Source organism: Fukomys damarensis, unplaced genomic scaffold (assembly GCF_012274545.1).
Source record: "Fukomys damarensis isolate Sample0158 unplaced genomic scaffold, DMR_v1.0_HiC HiC_scaffold_25, whole genome shotgun sequence".
Taxonomy (NCBI): domain Eukaryota; kingdom Metazoa; phylum Chordata; class Mammalia; order Rodentia; family Bathyergidae; genus Fukomys; species Fukomys damarensis.
In genome coordinates this window covers 10,605,444-10,619,616 of record NW_022900937.1, presented here as the reverse complement: position 1 = coordinate 10,619,616, position 14,173 = coordinate 10,605,444, and the positions used below count along the sequence as shown (strand labels likewise).

The 14,173-nt window shown below is 50.0% G+C and overlaps 1 protein-coding gene across 1 annotated transcript in view; it reads right to left on the bottom strand.

Moving 5' to 3' along the window:
• Positions 1-6,879: 6,879 nt before the first annotated feature.
• Positions 6,880-14,173, bottom strand: part of LOC104874242 (cingulin-like protein 1) — a 24,743-nt gene continuing 17,449 nt past the window's right edge. Inside the window, exons 5-9 of the mRNA XM_010641269.3 lie at positions 11,837-11,920; positions 11,378-11,502; positions 10,616-10,724; positions 10,210-10,373; positions 6,880-9,319 (exon numbers count right to left, since the gene is read on the bottom strand). Of these exons, the coding sequence (XP_010639571.1) occupies positions 9,187-9,319; positions 10,210-10,373; positions 10,616-10,724; positions 11,378-11,502; positions 11,837-11,920 (615 nt within the window). The 3' untranslated portion in view covers positions 6,880-9,186. The remainder of the gene's footprint in view (positions 9,320-10,209; positions 10,374-10,615; positions 10,725-11,377; positions 11,503-11,836; positions 11,921-14,173) is intronic.

The following is a 14,173-nucleotide window of genomic DNA, read 5'->3' as shown; positions in this document are numbered from 1 at the left end:
AATGGCAAGAATAGAGAAATAAATGTTTGGGATGAGGGAAGTATATTGAGGGGAATTAGTGGCAATGCCATATTTAATGTAACAGTTTTTTAATTTAAATGTTTGCCATATTTCTCCTTCATACCTTGTAATTGCGAATACATTAAGAACCAATGTATTGTACACTTTAAATGGGTGAATGATATGTGAATTATATCTTAATAAAGCTAATCTATGTGTTATGGCTTATATCTAGATGTCCTCCCAAAGCCTCATGTTCTTTGCAGGTGGGACTTTTGGGAGGTGACTGGATCATAGGTGTGATACTGGATTATTTTTGTGTGATAATACAGCACGGATGTGTGACACTGATTAGTCCACTGAATGGCTTAGCATGGTCTAGGTATGGGTAATGGACTTATTGAAGAGGGAAGACCTACTCTAAGTGTGAGTGGCACCAACCAATAGGCTTGCAGCCTTGGTGTAATAAAAAGGGAAGAAGGAAGTCTTACTGTTGCCTCCTACCTGCCAAGCCTGAGCTGTTTCTCCTCTGTGATGGCCCACTGCCAGGCAACATTGCCTTGCATATATAAAGGATAGGATCCAGCCTAGTAACACTGCGTTTTGTTCAGGAGAAAAGGTGGATTTAGCTGGCGGTTTCAGACTCACAGGGCGAGCATTGGCTCAGCCCTGGAGAGGGCACTGATGGTGGCACTTTGTGGCAGAATGTAAATAGGGATAAGTGGTTACTTCTGGGGGACAAATGGTCATTTTCAGGGGGCAAACAATCACTTCTGGGGCACATCTAAGAACCTCCCATCAGACTCCATTCCCAACATCTCCCAACAGCACCACTCTGTGAACCAAGCTTTCCATCGAGGACTTCTGGGAATCCCCGAACAGCAACCCTGTTGAGTAGAGTCATGGTGAGAAAAGGGAAAGGACTTGATAAGCAGCACACAGTCCCAAGGCAGAACAAGGCTATCACTTGCATTATCACATGCAGTTGGGAAGGACGGTGGTTGTGTACAAAAAGGAAACCACGGAGAGGCCCAAGGAAAGACAGGGGAATTTAGAGGCTGGAGAGAGGGGACTGAACTTGGCCTTGGAAGCAAGGGTTCTGGATGTTCCTTCCCTGCTGGGTAATTTAGGGAACAATGATTGGGCACACTTCCCACTTCCCGCAGGCCCTAGGAGCTGCAGATTGGGTCAGCTCTGAGGGGTGGCACAGGCCTTGCAGATGGATACCCAGCAGACATAACAGGATGCCATCTTCCTCGGGGTGGCACACACAGCTAATCGCAGTGCTGTGGTCTGGTCATAGCTGGTCTGCTGAGGTTCAGTGGGCAGTGGGCAGTGGTCAAGAAGACCCCACAGTCAGGCCTGACCTCCACGGTGGGCCCGGCAAGCCCCTTCTCAGCGCTAATCGCCTCATCCCAGAGTGAGTGGCACAGAGCTCTCCTAACTCCTTCCTGTCACATTGTCCAGTTGAGACCGTTGATTCCAAAATCCAATAGTCCATAATTAGTATAAAATAGTTTTCAAAACTTAAAAAAAATCATCCAACCAATCTTTGTCTCCCAAAATCCAACAGGCTACCCTAACCCAGACTGAAGCACATTTCACCTCTTTCCTTCTTGAAGGAAAGGGTGCAATTCCTTCCTATCTCCTAGCTCCTCTCTACACTGATTGTGAACCTGTTTCAAACAGTGATTGGACATGTCATCTTTGTCCAACTTGCCCGTTGTTTCCCAGTTTGACCCAGCACGCTGTCATGAAGTTTTTTGCCAGTTTTGTGGTCACAGTGTTACTCAGACAGGAACTTTGCTCGTGACCTTGAGCGCTATCAAATCTGTTTCCCTCCTTAGGAGGGCTTGAGAAGGGTTCTAGGGGGGCTGGAATGGCCACATCCCCGAGAAGGAAAGCGAAAGGTCAAGTCATCAATGGCTGTCTTCTACCGGGAATCCTGGCCTCTTGAGAAGGTGAAAGTTACTGTTGGTCCGCACTGTTACTGGGTATCAAAGATCCTCCTTGAAGACCCAGCAGTAGCCCATCCGGAAGTCTCCAGGTCTGAGCCTGCCTGCTCTCTGCTGCCATCCAGAGGGTGCATGGGGGAAGATCACGTGGGAAGTCTGACCCCCAGGCTCTCACACGAGGGCCCCCAAAGGCGGCATCATCTGCGCGGAGTTCTTGGCTGTCCCAAGGAGCTCTGGGTGAACAAGTCCCCGTGTTCTGATGCACGCTCCAGCCAGAGAAGAAGAAGTTTAAACTATGTAAAAACTTACACCCTGGGGTGCCTGAGACAGACTGAGATCTTTCTTAGGAGAAACTGGTTCTCACGGGTGACCGGGGATCTTCCCTTGTAAAGAACAAAATTTCACCAGCCACAAAACCCATTTCCTTCTCAGAAAGGACAAATGAGTACGAAACCCAACCCCTCCGCTCTCTATCCAGCATCTCCTGCTGGCGGACGTTCGTGGCACCCCGTCGCTGACAGTGGCAGTCAAGGCCCTTGAAATCATAGCTCTGGGCTGTTCACCCTGTCACCACCAACCGCTCTCCCGCTTCTTCCTTCCTGGGTTCCAGATCTGACTCTGAGTTCAGGTTTCACCCCCGTGTCAGTTCTGTTCCTCCCACCAAAGATACACCACTTGATAAAATTAAAATTTCAAAATAAGGGCCGGGGATTGAACTCAGTGGTTCCGCCCCCTGCCTCGAAAGAGCAAGGTCCCGAGTTCGATCTCAGGTACCAAATAAATGAATGAATAAATAAAAATAAAAAATTATAACTATCTCACCCATTTTAAGCTCTCTCGAGCGCCATTTTCGCTGGTTGCTCCAGTCAACAGCGACCATTCCCATCCTGAAACTCTGTCACCTTTCGTCTGCACCTCATTTTTATTGCTTTCAGTGTTGCCCCTTGCTTAGTTCTAAATGGATCTGCGTTCAGGGACCAAGTCTTACTTGGCAAATGAATCGCATCATAAACACAAGGATTAAAGAATCTAAGGGAAACTTTGCAACAGAAGCCGTGCAGGGTGATCTGGGAACAAAAGGCGATCTGGGCAAGGCTGGGACGACGCATGGTGCTCCGCCCCAGCCTGCTTTGGGCCCTCCCAGCCCAGCCCCAAGCATCTGCTGTTCCGGATGTGGGCTGGAAGAGGCCGACATCTCCCCCTGCTGGCGACTGCGGCGGCAGGCAGCTCTGAGTCAGCCCCACCTGGGGACCAGGAGCCGGCAAGAAACCCCACTCCTGCGGCAGCCGGTGACACCTGCATCACAATGCCGCCCCTCACTGAGAGCCCGAGCCAAATCATAGCCATTTCCGGAAGATGAAGCCGGCGTTGTAGGGCTCTCCCCCAGGCCGCTGCCCGCAGTCCCTGTCCTCCGCTGCTTTCCCCCCAGAGTGCCAGTGCTCTGGTGGTTACAGCCGCTGTAGATCTGCCTAGCAGGGACGCATTCCAGGCTGGCATCAAACTGGGGCGAAGTTCAAAAGAGAGGCTGAAAGGGCTGCGGGAGCCGAGTATGGGGTCCGGAGCTCCCTGGGAAAGATATCTGAGGTGCAGGCTAATCTGCCAAATGGAGCAGGAGACATCAGAGGATGCCGCACCGGGCAGCCCAGGGCCAATTTGACAGCCTAGGCTTCACACAGTCAGGGTCCGGGGGTGTGAGGCCTTCTGAGGGGCCTGGCTTGGACAGCTCTCACCTCCTTGGTGGGGCTCCCTCCTGTCCCTGAGCTTGCAGTCACCGGAAAGAGACTTAGCAGACAGCCTTCCTTTGTGAGGCCCAGGATCTGGGTCTACTTCTGTTGAGCAGTCCCAGAGCAGGTTCCTGTATTGTAGAGCAGGCAGGAACCTTGTGAGGGCTCCCGCACATACCCTGCCATCCTGTGCAAATCCATCCAGGGGGCCTTTATTTACTTTTCTGAGTGTCCGGTAGAGCACTTCTAAATTCCAGGGCTAAGATGAAACACTGAGAAGCCAGCTTGGAGGAAAAGTGCTAGAAGCAGTGGGCACCTTTAACAGACTGGAGAAACTGGGGCAGGATAGGAACTGTTTACTCTGTTGTACTATTTGCTACTTAAACTGGGAGCGGTGAGACATACGGTAAACCCAGCACTCGGGAGGCTGAGACAGGAGTATTGCAGAGTTTGAGGCCAGCCTGGGCTGCATGATGAGTTCAAGGCCAGCCTGGACTACATAGCAAGGCCCTGTCTTATAAATTCAAAAAACTTGTATTCTACTTTCAAAGCACACGAGACCTAAATATATTAAAAGTACAAGAATAGATAAGTCACAAAATTTTATTTTATCTTAAACTTTTATTTAAATTTTATTTTGCCTTAAAACCTCACCAACAATATAAAAATTTAGCAACATAAAAACTATCCTGATGGCTTGCTCTGCGGTGCCCTCCCCTGCCGGCGTTGTTTTGTTCTGTCATCTTCAGCACCGAGGGCCTGCTCTGCCGCACCCTCCCCTGCAGGCTCCGTTGCCATCTCCAGCACCAGAAAGGTAGCCGCGCGGGCGCCCCTGAACCCCCACAAACCCCTCCTCGCACTTTTAGACCTCCTGATTGTGCCCGTCTTTAGACCTACTCTGTAGAGGCAGAGGTGGTCATAAAGGGTATTTTCCGGTGCTTTCAACTTTGAACATCTTTAAAGAAGGGGTGGGGAAAACCTGTAGTAGAACTGAGTGGAGCTCAGCCTTTCAGGAGGTCGGGGAACTCAGTCTGGGCCTTGCAGCTGAACGTCAGTCTGCGTCGTGGGGCTCTGCCACCAGCTAGCTGAGGTCAGGGGACTCGGCTCTGCACATGGCAGCGCATATTATGTATATTATGACCTGTAGTGATATAGTCTGAAAGAGTCCCTTCAAACTCATTATTTTTCTTTTTTTTTATTCCACTCTGCGGATTTTTTTTTCCTGTCCTCTTTCTCCAGCTCAGTCTCTTACTCCATTATATTATCCCTCATTTCCCTTTCTGTTTCTGCTCCCGTCCTAACTTAGATTTCTTCTTTTATTATTTTTTTCTCTTTTCTTATGTCATTCTACCTCACTCAAGGGTTATTATACTTCTATTTTGTTTGTCCCTTTTGAGTTTAACAGTTTCCTGACAATTGTCTGGTCATTCTCCGTCTTCTGGCTTCATATGAAACCCTCTTAATTCTTTTACTTATCTACTCCTCTCGTCTTAACTCTGTCTTAATCCCCCATTCTTAATGGTAAATATCCTTATTAATTTACTTTTTTTTTTTCTTTTGGTACTGGGGATCGAACTCAGATCCTTGCGCTTGCAAGGCAGGCAGCGGAACCACTGAGCTAAATCCCCGGCCCGTAAATATCCTTATTGAAAAGTTTATTCACTGTAAGCATATTTTGGATTGCTTCTTGATTTTAATTTAATTCACATGGTTTGAAGGTGATAGACTGATGACTATCACAAGTGGTTAATTTGCAAGCTGTGCTTGATCATATTGTGGTGCTGATTGTATCGATTAGGATAAAGGATTGTGATTGATTTAATGAGCTGTTTTCTTAGTATTATGAAAATGAGAATGTCTATGAGTCATTAGAGACCCATGGGCTGAAGCCCAACTCAGCAAACACCCCAATCTTTCCTTCCCTCATAGAGTCTTGGGCCCTTCAGCATTGTATTTAGCAGGTCAGAGAACAGAACCTAGGTGGGCTCATTGCTCTTCAAACCTTGACATTCCTGGATTTTCAGCTGTTCAGTCTCTGATAGGAACTTCCTGTCGAGTTATGTTCCTCTATACGAATATTTACAACAACAACAACAAAACTTCCAGGGACAGTCTTCCAGCAAAGATGGGCTCTTTGTTAATATCCGCTAATATCTGTAAGGTCTGAGAAGAATGCACAGACTGTGGGGGAAGTGAGGTGTGGCCCCGGAGGAGGGGACTTTTTCTGCTGTTCTGGGCCTCCTGAGCACATGCTGTCGGCCCAAGGGGCAAGTGTCCCTCAGAATCTTACTTCTATTCAGGCGAAGTTGGCAGGGAGGCCAAATGCAAAATGAAAAATACAGCTTTAAAAAGCCACTGATACCAGAAAGGGTGACTTTCCCTATGATTTATAAAATGATGCCTCCATATAGCTGACTTATAAAGAAATCAAACAAAATGCATGCAGAGACTTTGAGCACTTACTCCAAGTAGAACACCTCATTTGCATTTGGGATGTACTGTCCACTTAGAGAGGAACCAGAGGCTGCAGGAGCTGGAAGAGGAGCCCCTTTATACTGAAGGGGCACAGGCAGGGCTCTGGGCAGGAATCAGTGGCCAACTTCGGTTGCCCAAGGGGCTTCACAGAAATCACTCAAGTCCCCAAAATGCTGCAGGGTGAAGTGGAGAAATGCCCCCATCTCCACCTGCAACCTGACCAGAACGGTCACCAAGGAAACGCACACAGATCGGCCTCCCACAGTGCAGGTGGAGGGTGGGTCTGAGGACAAAAGGAATGGTCCGTGTGCACCCCTCCTTGTTGGGAAAGTGCTTCCGTTTCCTGGAAAATGGAGCCTGTGGTGCCTGCTGTGAGAGTGAGCAAGACTGAAAGCTGTGCCTTCAGGAGAACCCACAGCAGGGAGGTTAGAAAAAGGAATACACAGGGGTGCTTGTTTAGAGTGATACTAACACCAGTGCGCCCCACTTTGCCCTTTTCTGGAATGGGTTTTTCAGGACTTTTCAACCATCCAGGCCCGTCCTTTCTCTCAAGATTCATTGCTGACCGCTCCCCACCCGCCTGTTTAGAAACTGGGCATAGGGCTGGAAACACCAAGTTCTACTTCCTGTAGTAGTTCCCAGCCATTCACCTTGGCAGTTTCTCGGAGGACACGGAACCAAGCTCTGGAGAAAACGAAGGAGTGAAAACAACGGGAAAGTTGAGATTCCAGTTGGGTGACACTTTATTGAAAAGAAATCTTGCTGTATCCAGGAATTCACTTACATGGAGGTAGCCACAAGAAGAACGCCTTTTCCCCACGATACCCAGACCTTCTGCTGAAGCAAGACCCAGCAGAGTATGTGAACAGGTATGGTCGGATGACACTCTGAAGCAGGGAAATGGTGAGAGATATTTGATGATTGTCTCGTCAGCATTGCATTTGGCCATATATTTTCTACATTTTTTTGCTTATTACCCTAGCTAAAGAAAATACTCTTGAGCAAGAGTTAGCTCTTAAAGCAATAGAGAAAAATAGGTGTGTGTGTGTGTGTGTGTGTGTGTGTGTGTGTGTGATCAAAGAATGGCTGCAAGTTCAAGCTGGGAAGGACCCAGGACCCTCATGTTCCTCTCACCCAGGCCAACATCCCGTCAAGACAATGGATGGGAGATGAGCCAGGGCCCAAAACACCTCTCCAAACCCTGGTGCAGGGCTCTTCCCACCCCACTATACTGCAGGCTTCTGGCTGCTGCCAACTGCACCGTAGTGCGGGACCATTGTTAACATCTTCCTAGCACAGACGGCATTTTCAGCGTCTCCTTCTAGGGTAACACTGTAAGCATTTCAACAGTGTCCTCTGTCTCTATTCAGCGGCCTTTTGCTTCTGACGGCCACCAGGAAGAACAGGTTGAGAATGAGACACACACTTTTTCTTCAAGCAGACCAGATGCTCCTTCCCCCAGTTCTGGGGTTTGCTGAGCTCTTTCCTATGCTCTAGTTACCCACGTCCGAGGCCCTTGCAGGCTGGCTTCCGGAGAGGTGTTTGGCTATGTGGGAGCAACGGGGAAATGAAATACGCACCAAGGGTCCAAGGACCCCTGTGACTGTCACATCCCCAAGAGGGCAGAGGGCTTGGGGCTGGGTTCTGCGGTGCTCAGCCCTGTGTCAGCTTGGTTAAATATTTATTGCCCGTCACCCCCTCCGCTGACTGAGCTCGAGGAGGACCGTTTTTTACCCATATATTTATTCACTGCTGCCTCAGCGCCAATGGCTGTGCCTGGAAGCACAGGGGACCAACAGAACTACTACATGAATGAATGGCTAAGGGAAGGCTTGCTCCACACCCTAGGAGTGAGCCGGGGCCACAGCCACCGCTAGGTGTCGTAGGACACAGTGACCCAGGTAGTAGCGAGGACGGCTTTGCTCTCTGGCTCCAGGTGCCTGTCATTTCTGCAGGCTGGTGCCTCTGTATCCTGTTAAGCAGCCCTGGGACCCTAAGGTAAGTGGGACCCCATGCCGATTGTCATGGACTTCTGTGGCCCACAGGCCTCCTACCTACTAGGATTTGAAGAGACACTGCAGAAACCATCTTGGCCCCACTGCTAGCTCCCAGGGCCCTCTTCCTGGCCGCTTCCCTCCTGCCCTGCACCGTGTGGGTGTGTGGGGTACCTTGCGTCTTCCCAAGGCCACCCTCCTTGTAATTCCACTCCAGGGCTGTGCCTGACCCTTTCTGTGTCCCCTTGTGCCCAGAAGTTGGAAGGAGATTACCCCACTCTCCCCCACCTCCCACTCTTCCTTCTCCAGTATCAATCCAGCTCCAACTCTGCCCACCTTTGATCTACACATCCCCAGCTCTCAAGGACTGTTCTATCTACCTTCTCACGCTAGCCCCACACCCACACCTGCTGCTCACCTCCTTTCCCCTCTCCCTTTCCCCGTGACCTTACTCAACACCTCCTTTATCAGCAACAGTGGTTTACCCAGGTTACCTGAGCACCTGACCCTAGAATAGGTCACTGCGATTTCTTTTTTTCCAACTCTGATTTCCAAACTGGCCTATAGTCTACTTTGTCTCTCACCTCTAATTTTGAATAAAGCCTAGTAGCTTTGGGTTTTAAAAAAGAATACTAGGTATAGGTTTGTGAGCTTTACAGAGGCTGTGGAATGTTCTGAAATGGGACAACAGCAGTCCGGGTGAAGGTGTGGTTTTACCGCATGTACATCATTCCCTTCCCTGCGCTTGGCTCTAAAATAGTGTGTGGCACTTTGGACGCTGTCTCTTGGCAGGAGGAGGCACAGATGTGTAGAACACGGCCTTCATCATACCAAGGCACATTTCCACAAAGGGGCCAGCAGGTGGTGGCTCTGCTGCCTTGTTCTAAACCAGTGGCTCCCGGTGGAAGACGCTGGAGACACCAGGGAGGGCTGTGAGCTTGAGAACTGTGTTGGGGCAGCCAGGGCCCCCACGCTCCTCTCCTCCTGCTGCCTCCTGCTGGCCAGCTGCAGAGTCCTGGCAGGAGCCAGGGGAGGGGGTTAGATCTGGCTGACCACAGCACTGTCCCTAGGGAAGGCGAAGCTCAGCGGTGCTTCATAGAGGCTCCCGCCGTCCGTGCTGAGGTCGTCATCATCCATGTCATCCAGAACTTTACTCGGCAGCTTCCTGAGTCTGCAGAGACAACACAGGCATGGTTCCCGGGCTGGGCTCCTCTCTGATGTGGGATGGACAGGGTCTTGGGTTCCTGGCCTCCATCCCACTAGGTGCCTAGGACACATTCACTTAACTGAATCCTTCAGCTCAGCAAGGTGGCGTTGACAGCCTGGACCAAGCTCAGCATTACTGATTGCCGTTACTGCCCAAACTCCAAAATGGCTGGGCAGGGTCTTCATGCGATCTTAATTTAAAATTTGAATATCTATTCTCCAAGGGTTATCTACAATAATTTCTAAATTTGGCATTAAATTCATGTTGGACTAAAATGTGATCTATTCTGATGCCCCTTAAAGGTCGCACCCTAACGCTGACCCTCGGGTCAGCTGCCCATGAAAGGTCCCGTGTGATAACATCCTCCATGGGCGGGAAATGCCTGTCCATCTGTAAGAGCACCACTTGGGCAACCAGCATGCTGCCCAGGCCACCAGCGGCCTCCTAGAAAGGCTGATTCCATGGGTGAGCGCAGGCCTGATCTCAACCCTCACCTCCTCGCCCCTGGCACTGGCTCTGGGGAGGGAAAGGAACCCATCCAGGCCCTGCAATCCCCTTGGGAGATAACAGTCCTCATGAGGATAAAAATTAGAACTTTCCTCCCTCAGGCAAAAGAAGCAGGGTCTGAGCAGCCTATCTGCTCTGATAGGCTCCCATTGTGTCCGCAAAGACAATCACTGCCCAGCTGACTGCTGTAAAGATGGTGCACACGAGATTCAAGACCAAGCCACTTTCATCTCTAGGGTGGGCCAGGCCCATCAAACAGCAGGGAGGAACTGGCCTAAGATAGTGCTCTAAAAGCATCAAGCATTCCTCAAATGCTGAGGGTTAGGGGGGCCACCACCTTTGCTTACCTTAAGTCCTTCTTCAAGGAGTTGAGCTGCCCCTGCAGCTGCTCATTCACATCTATCTGCTCCTCCAGCTCCCTCTGCAGCTTCTTCTTAGAACTTTCCAGCCTGTCGATTTCCTCCTCAGCCTCTTCCACCTGCCGCTTCATTGCTTTCAAGCGCAAGCTCAGCTACAGCAGGAAAGAGGGCAGGCTGAGGGATACACCAGACCCAGCAGTGATGCCAGGGGCCCAGCCACCTTCTCCCTGGTGAACCAGTCTCATGGCTTTTTAAAGTCATGTTCAGCACTCGAGGGCTATGGAATCTCCCCATTCTGTGAGGAGAGTGGGTAAGCAGAGAGGAGGAAGTGGCCCGGCCTAACTCCTCTGCCAGCCTCCCTGCCAGCCTGCTACGGGACACAGAGACATCTCACCTGGTCCTTCTGATCTGTCAGGGACAGGTGCTCGTCATCCACCTGCATCACCAGCTCTTTCACCTTCCGCTCCAGCCTGCGGTTGCTGAGCTGCAGACTGGCACGGTCCCTGCAAGGTGGGGAGGCAGAGCACAGCATTCTCAGCCCTGCAGGAGGCTCTGGCTGCAAAGCAGGGGGCACCAGCCAGGGTACCTGGTCAACTCGAGCTTAGGGTAAGAGGAAAAAAACTATGCAGGAGGAAAGGTCAAAACACAGGCCTGGAGAAGGGAGTGACTTGTTAAGGCCACAGGGCCAACAAGGAGCTAAGCTGGACCAGAACTGTCTTGCGTTCATTCGTTTTAAGGCAGAATGGAAGACAGCCAGTGTTTCTACTCCAGTGTATGCCAGCATAATCCCCTATACGGCCTACGGAACACACATCCTATGAACATGTGTGACACCCTTGCAGAAGCTGAAGGGTCATGAATAAGACTGATCATGTTCACCCCAGTGCTGGTCCTCAGGCTGTATCTGACAGCTTTCTGCAGAGAATCTTGGGTTTGGAGAGGAGTGGCCACCTGGTCCCTTATCCTCCCACCCTCTGTGGGGGACCTGCCCCACTGCTGACAGGGGGCCAGAGGCCTCTGCCCCATGCAGCACCAGCTCATCTGAGAGGAAGAGAAAAGAGTGACGGTGAGGCCACACATGGTCCACTTCTCCCTGGGCTGCAAAGATGGGAAGGGACTCTCCACGTGTGAGCTTTCAGGGGGCGGCCATGCACACCTCTCCTCGCTCTCCAGACGGTCCTCCAGCTCCACGATCCGGGCCTCCATCTGCACCACCAGCCCTTCCTTGCTGGACCTGTAGGAGCCTTCCAGGTGCCCAATCCGGCTTTTCAAGTCCTTGTTCTGGAATCAGACGGAGACTGTGAGGGTGCTGTCTGTCTCGCACTCTGTGCAGAGCCAGGTCTGTGGATGTTGTCTGTGATAAGGCTGCTTCCACACCAGGGTGGAGTTTGGGGAGCCCAAGGATGGGTCGAGGCATACTCCAGATTCCGGTCCTAGCAGGCCCGTTCCTTTACAAGCCTGAACGAACTCTTTAGCCTGTCGGGGAGCCCCAGGCTTATGTACCGATTCAGTGAATGATTCTCTTTTGTGCTGTTTGTACTGGAACTCAACCCTCTCGGCCCTACTCCAAAGCCTGATAGAAAGAAGGGGGACCTCACAAGGGCGGTGCACTCACCTGTCTCTCCAGGGAAATCTTGTCACACTCCAAGTCTTGTCGCACAGCTCGCTCCTGAAGAAGTTCGTTCCTCATCTGCTCCATCTATAAGCACAGCAGAACCCCGAGGTCAGAGGGGTTGCTCCCACGCATCTGCCCCGCAGTGAGTCCGGGGCTGAGTTCCAACAACCAAGCCCAGTCGTCCTCAGTGAGACCCACCCAGAGGGGGCTCCTCGTACCATCTGTCCGGGTGCAGCAGGATATTTTTCTGAGATGTTCTTGGCTTCTTAATGATCGAAAAGATAGTGACACAAACGACAATCATCGTCACAGCTAACCCTGCAGGTACTGGTTAAACTGTGCCCTCAATATACACACACAAAAAGGATGCACTGATATCCTAACCCTCAGTACTCCCTGTGTGACCTGAATTAGAAACAGGGCTTTCATGGAGGCGGGCAAGTCAAAAAGAGGCATGAATGTGGCCTGATCCAGCCTGGCTTCTGTCCTCACAGGAAGTGGAAGTCCGGGTGCAAAATGGGCATGCGCAGAGGAAGCCACCATGGGAAGACAAGCACAGGGAGGGGAGGGAGACTGGAGTAACCCATGCACAGGCCGAGGGCACCAGAAACCATGGAGAGGCAAGGAAGGGCCCTCTCACGGTCTCTGCCGACACTGATTTCAGATTTCAGGCCTCCAGAGCCGAGAGACAGTAAGTTTCTGTGTCCTCAGCCTCCCGGTTTGCAGGACTCTGTTAGCCTCCATGCATGTTATCCTACTGCATTCCCAGAGCCACCCTCAGCAGGCACTGTGTTCCCTGCAGAGCTTGTCAGCCACTGGCGCACAGCAGGTAAGCGCCAAGTTTGCCCAGACTGAAAATGCTCGCAGGACAAGAAACTTTCAGTGCTAAGGCTGGGGAAGTCCCAGGAAAATCTGGATTTGTAAGTCACCCAATGGGCCTGAGAGGTACAGAACTGGAATGGGGGAGCGACACACTGTAGAAGGGCTCCTGGTGAGCGTTTCTCAGCCACTGCCACATTTCACTGTACTGCTGCAGGTCTGACAGGGACTCCAGGTGACAGAGGGTGTCTGTTGGCAGGAGAGAAGCCTCACCAGAGTCAATGTGTCTCTGCTCTTCAGTCCCAGGGCTCTGCAGGACTGAAACGAGTCAAAGCAAAGGCTGTGCCCATGTCCAGAACCAGCCTGCAGAGAGTGGCCTGAAAGCTGCCCCAGATTTCAGAGGGGTCGGCATAGGAAAACTACCCTTTCCTTCTCAAGGCTGGGTGAGAACTTCAGGGGTTCATTATGGCCAAGAGACGCACACAAAGTCCTAGATGCATTGGTGAGAATCTAAGCTGTTTCCAGAGGTTAACTATTGTGCATTATTGTGTTAGCAATGGCTGCAAGGAGTATCGTTTTTCAGCCTTATATTTTCAGTCTGTGTGTTTCTTTGTAGATAGGGTTTATTTCTTGTAGCCGACATATGATCAGGTTTTGGTTTTTATTCACCCATTCTGCCAGTCTATGTCTTTCAGTTGGAGAGTTAAGATAATTTACATTGAGTATTGCTACTGAAATGTATTTACTGGATTGTCTTTGTCATGACAAGTCTTAATTTTTCTGTTAAGTTTGAAGGATAATTTTGCAGGATAAAGTAATCTGCAATGGCAGTTATTTCTTTAAGATCTTGAAACACTTCAATCTCTCCTGTTGAGAAACCTGAAGTCATTCTGATGGGTTTACCTTTATAAGTTCTTTGGCCTTTTTCTGTATTTGTTTTTAGCATTCTGTATTTCTGAATTTCTGGGATTTTGATTGTGATGTATGGTGGAGGTTCTTTTTAGTCATGTTTTTTTGGAGCTCTAAATGCCTCATTTACCTGAGTATCCATTTCATCCCCTAGATTTGCAAATGTTTCTCCAGTGATCCAGTGAATAATTTTTTAAACTTTTAGTTTAATTTCCTAACCCTATCTTAACTCTTATAATTCATAGATTTGTTGTTTTAGAGTCGTGTCTTGGTTTTTTGAGTATCACTAAATGATCTGCTATCAGCCTTATCCTCAAGTCCTGTTATTCTCCTCTATGATTGGTTGTGCCTACTTCCAAAGCATTCTATGGAGTTTTTCATTTCCAGGATTGCTGTTTGAGTCCTGTCAATCATTATGGAAATCAGAATGGAGATTCCTCAAAAAAACTAAAACTAGAAATTTCATTTGACCCTCTCTGGGGAATTTTCTTCAGAGTCATAGTGTAGTGATACATGCATATCCATATTTAAAACAGCACGACACACAACAGCTAACCTCTGGAAACAGCCTAGATTCTCACCAACATACAAATGGACAAAGAAAATGTT